At 33.3% G+C, this 5,791-nt stretch overlaps 1 protein-coding gene across 1 annotated transcript; it reads left to right on the forward strand.

The window, feature by feature from the left end:
- Nucleotides 1-262: 262 nt before the first annotated feature.
- LOC108319486 (probable sugar phosphate/phosphate translocator At1g48230) lies at nt 263-4,861 on the forward strand. Its single transcript, XM_017550648.2, has 9 exons — nt 263-886; nt 966-1,073; nt 1,992-2,023; nt 2,111-2,161; nt 2,956-3,017; nt 3,095-3,356; nt 3,710-3,975; nt 4,047-4,141; nt 4,353-4,861. The coding sequence occupies exons 1-9, from the start codon at nt 803-805 to the stop codon at nt 4,542-4,544; spliced, it is 1,152 nt and encodes a 383-aa protein (XP_017406137.1). The 5' UTR covers nt 263-802; the 3' UTR covers nt 4,545-4,861.
- The last annotated feature ends 930 nt before the right edge of the window (nt 4,862-5,791 follow it).

Below are 5,791 nucleotides of genomic sequence, written 5' to 3' on the forward strand. Positions count from 1 at the left end.
TGTGACTGGTTGTTACGACTATTTGAGTAACATGGATGGGATATGTTAAGTTTCTACGTATACCCCTTTATACTATTTCATAATTTATATTTTGCCATTTCACTATTACATATAAATAAAATAAGAAATGACAATTTTCATATTAAAAAAAGAAGCTGAAATAAAATCAGAAAATTAGAAGAGAGAAGTGATAATTACAATAAATAGAGTAATAAAAATAAAAAATGAGTAAAGTTATATTATTTTTCTTTCTACCTCCCTCCCTCCATAGACCAAAGAATGGGTGGGATTTACAGTTCACATCACCATAGTTTTTCTTTTGAGAAAATGGAAAGCAAAATGTTTCAGAGAAAAGCAGCATAATGCTAAAGAGAGAAAGAGAGAGGCACATGGCACGACGAAGAAGCTGCCATTAATGACTCACTTGTTTCCAAAGTGGTAACTTTCTTCATCCACTTCCCAATTACCTACCACATTCATCTATTCCGTTCACACCGAAGTCCCTTTCCTCTCAGATTTCCATCATCCCAATTTGCAATCTGCAACATTTCTTCTCCTCCTCTTATAATATATCTATATTCTATCAACTGGGTACCCTCTCACCATTCTCCCTTCCCCTTGAGGGTACCCCAGAAACAGATCCGATCCACATCCTTCTCATTCTCTATTAAAGCATAGTTTTTTACCATTATTACTGATTATTGGTATCTGGGTTTCGCTCTAAGTGGCGTTTGGAACATGCCATTGCACAGTGCTTAGTGTTGAAACCCTTTTTCCCCTTTGTCCAAACCCAGCAAATAAAATGATTAACAAACCTCTTTTTCTAACATATGTGTACTTGTTCATGTACATCTTGCTCTCATCCGGCGTCATTTTGTATAACAAGGTACTTACCACTTGGCCATGGTTTAAGAAAAGAAAGATGGTTAGTTAGCTAATGCTATTTTTTTTTTTGGTTTTGTCAGTGGGTTTTGTCGCCGAAATACTTTAACTTTCCCCTTCCCATAACGCTCACGATGATTCACATGGCATTCTCTGGGGCAGTGGCATTTTTTCTTGTTCGGGTCTTTAAGGTAATCCTTCTTTTTCTACTAAAATCTTCGTTTGTTTTGGTTATTAATGATTAGTTTGTTTGTGATTGATAGTGTTGATTTGTGAACTTGCACCACGTCCTTGTCATCTTTATCAGTACTACCGCTCACTGCAAGATGAGAGCGCGATGGGTGTGTTGTTGGGTTAGCATTGTGTATAGCTGACTCTTTCTGTGGTCCACTTCACACCAGTTTAATTTAATTACATGAATTAATTAGTTCCTTAATTAAATATATTATAACTATTACCTGCTTTTAGCTTAGAGTTGTAGATTTCGGTGAAGAATGGAGTGATTGCTCACTTACATTAGCAACCAGAGATTGTATGTTGGAAACCATTTGGAATTGAGATTCTGCTTGTGAGATCTCACTCATCAGTTAAACATATTCGTTTAAAGAGGAGGAAGATCCTAAATAAGTGATACTGATTGATTACGTGATTTGAACCACAGTTCCTGAAGCTGAGTTTGCTCATATACTGGTCAACATTGTTGTTGCTGTCAAAAGTTAAAATGTTAGCTTCTTAGAATATATTGCAGCTAACAGTAATACATCCTACATTACGTACAAGTTGGTATATGTAATGGGTTGTTTCTTTAAATCCACGATGTTATGTGCAACTTATGACAAGCAATAGGAAGCAAATGAATGGTATGATACAGAAGAGAATGTTATGAATTTGCAGGGTAGTTCGTATGGCCTTTCTGATTTTTTTTAACTTATCTCTGTACATACACACACCTTTTGCTTTCACTAGGATTTTGTACACTACATACAATATAAAGCCTACCCTCTATGCTAGAACATTTTTCCATCCATCATCCCTAAGCTTGATTATGTTTCGTCATCTTATTATTTGGTTGCTACCCTGATCTATACCCCTTTGTTTTGTTATTGCAGATTGTGTCTCCTGTCAAAATGACATTTGAAATGTGAGTGTGCCATTGATTTGAATCCTTCTAGACTTATATTTGTCCTTTATCAATCTTCTTTCTAAAACAAAGTTCCTCCTGTGGCAGCTACGCAACTTGTGTGGTACCAATAAGTGCTTTCTTTGCATCTAGTCTTTGGTAAGCACTGCAAGATGAGCTAACTCTACTCTTTTCTGTACATAACTTGTTCACTCATTTCTTAATTGTTCTTAATTTGACCTTGTTTGATTATTGATCTCTCTCTTTACCATTCAGTTTTGAGATGTGAAAAGTTAACTTGGTTAGGCATGTTGACGTAAGATCCAGTAACATCTGAAGCCTCTCATTATTAAATTAATTACATCTGAAATTGTTAAGTCAAGCGTGGTTCATTAAATTTTGTTTATGCTAGAATGAATGTTGATGGTTTAAATCGGGGTAAGCAGTCAAGCTTGACTGCTGGAAGTTTGCCCACTGAAACGCCATCCAGGGATAATTCTACTTTTAATACTGTTATGTTTGTAAAATGTTTTCTCAATATCCCATAGTAATGTTATATATATTCGAGTTCTTATTCCAGCATTCACTATACAAATCTGTTAGATTGATACTTTTAGTTTTAAGTTCAATGTTCTTGAGTACCAACCCTCCTCAAAGAATATAGTATAATCAGGTTGATCATTGGTTGCCTAAAATTACTTTGCATTCTGTACTAAATGAAAGAACAGTTCAATAACATAGAATATTGTTCGTTTTTGGTAATATATATAATTCAAATTTCAAACGTTTATGTTTCTATGAAATTGTGGATGCTCCTTTTGCATAGTGCTAAAAGTGAAAGATTACTTTGGTATCAAGCACTATTCTCTTGTGATTTTATACATGCCTTCCAATATTAATACCTTTGAAATAATTATTTTTACGAGCAATATGTAATGTCTTTGGGTATACAGGTTTGGTAACACTGCCTACTTACACATCTCCGTGGCTTTTATCCAGATGCTCAAAGCTCTGAGTATGTTTTTTTAAATTTCACATGTTTCTCTTTCCATCTGAGCTCAATTTCGTTAATTCAAAATCTTGATATTTCAGTGCCGGTGGCAACTTTCCTTATGGCTGTTTTGTGCGGCATTGACAAAGCAAGGTGTGATGTGTTCTTGAACATGTTGCTGGTCAGTGTTGGAGTTGTCATTTCCTCCTATGGGGAAATTCATTTTAATACAGTTGGTACAGTTTACCAGGTCACAGGCATCTTTGCAGAAGCTCTAAGACTGGTCTTAACACAAGTCCTTCTGCAGAAAAAGGGGCTGACTTTAAATCCTATTACAAGCCTATATTACATAGCTCCCTGCAGGTATTTGTCATCATATTCTGGAACCAAACAGAAAATATGGCAATTAATCTGTTACTAATGAATAGTAACCATCTAATTGATTCATGATCTTCTGGATTTAATATCCAAAGATTTAAATTGCACAATTTTTTTGCAATATAGACTTCACATATGCACATGTATAGGTAATCAGTAGCCTATTATTGAATGTTCTGAGTTTTTCTAATTATGCAATTCATGACATAAATCTAGTTTATTGCCAAACTTTTTGGCTTAAACAAATAAGCGATGTAGTTTGGGGTCTGAATGCATGCTTATCAACAAACCCTGCATGCCATGTGTGTTGCTAAATTCTTTTACTCTGTTATATGCAGTTTTGTGTTTCTCTCTGTGCCTTGGTACCTTTTGGAAAAGCCAGTAATGGAAGTTTCACAGATTCAGTTTAATTTCTGGATCTTCTTTTCCAATGCCATATGTGCACTAGCCTTGAACTTCTCAATTTTCTTAGTCATTGGTCGAACTGGTGCTGTAACCATCCGGGTTGCTGGTGTGCTTAAAGACTGGATATTGATAGCTCTTTCCACTGTTATATTCCCAGAATCTACAATAACTGGGTTGAACATAATTGGTTATGCAATTGGTAAGTTTTGTTTGAATCATAATACTCTTCAATTACTCCCTCCTTCTTACCCTTTCATATTTTTTCTGCAGCACTATGTGGAGTTGTGATGTACAACTACATAAAGGTTAGGGATGTAAGGGCCTCTCAATTGCCTGCTGAAACTATTCCAGATCGGATCACAAAGGTCTCAAATCCTTCTTTCTTCTTTCAACATTTAACTAGTTCAATTTAATGTATAATCCTAGGGCAATGCTAAACTCACACTTGCTTAATACAAAGGCCTTAACATTTTTCTGGTATAAGTTAGATGCATGATCCTACTAAGGCAATGCTAAACTAAGATTTGTATAATGTTGATTAAGATGTTGAGTAAATTCTTTGTGACATGCATTCAGGACTGGAAATTCGAGAAGAAGTCATCTGATATTTACGTGCCAGATAACATTGATGAGAATGAGGGAAGCAGTGGAGGTAATGGAACTGCATCTGATATGAAAATTGATGAAGAAACACCACTTATTTCATCATCAAGGTTATCTCATATTGGACGTACGCAGTTAACCAACCAATATGCAATAGGAAAGTGAAAACTGAAATAGAAGATTATAATAGAAGAGTACCCCTTTTGGAGAAAGAACTAGGAAGGGAAATGCATCTGTGCTCCTCATTCATTTTAGGCAATATGTTTCATAATTAAATCATATGTTTGTTATGTGTAATTACTTGCTCCTGTAGAATGCATCATCTCTGATTTACCATTCTGAATCATGGTTTTTGACAATATAGTCAAGGGAACAAATTGGTACTTTTTGTGTTAAATTTTCAAAATTAGGCTTTGTTTTTATTTATTAATTATATTGCAATGGAAAATGATATTCATGGTGCCTTTATGTATACTTTTTAATCCTTGGTTTTCCTTCAACATTTTGTGGGAAGAATGAACAAGCTTTCTACTAATTTAAAGTAAAATATAAGAGAAGAGGGACATTGAGCTTCCAATGAATTTGTAAAATCACAGCTTTTGGTACACTTATGAGCATGTGTATGAAATTTCTTCATTATATTGTTTATGAATAACTAAAAAAAATGAGAATAGTTGAAATAATATGTTTATTCACAAAGACTTGTGAGAATGTTAACGACAGAGTGAAATTAGTCTTGTTTCATTTTCTTAACTGATTGTTTTGCGCTTTTAATATGTATATATATTTTTCAGAATGTTAAAAACAAGATTTTAAGAGTATTTTTTGAAGAGATAAATTTTTTTAATAATAAAAAAAATGAAAGAATGACATGAAATAGTGAAATTTAATTTAATTTAATTGGAGGAAAATTTGATAACAAAAGCATAGTTGTGAGGTTATGGGAGTGAAATATGTAAATGATTACAATAATTTAAAAGTATTTTTCAAAAGAATGATAAATATGTCATTCTAAATAAAAGAAAGAAAAGGGAAGTGTAGTAAAGAAGGGATGTGTAAATAGTAGAGGGTTAAAATAAGGGCCCTGTTTTATGGTCCACATTAGAGGCTATCGGGCTATCAGAGCTTTTGCAAAGGATATTGAAATATTCAGATCTAAGTTTGTAGATTCCCATTACAGAAAAGTCTATTATCTATTCATCTAAAGTAGAAAAGCAGAAATAACAACTGTTTACTTAAACAATAATAAAAAATATTTTAAATACAAAGCAAACTTTCTAATAAAAATTAAAAAATCCCCACACCATCAGATTTTGAAAACTGATTATATAATTACTAAGTAGTTTTTAATTTTTAATGATAATCTAATTGCAATTTTCATATTTTATATCTAAAAATATCTGATTATGTAT

The sequence above is a fragment of the Vigna angularis genome, chromosome 4, assembly GCF_016808095.1.
Source record: "Vigna angularis cultivar LongXiaoDou No.4 chromosome 4, ASM1680809v1, whole genome shotgun sequence".
NCBI lineage: Eukaryota > Viridiplantae > Streptophyta > Magnoliopsida > Fabales > Fabaceae > Vigna > Vigna angularis.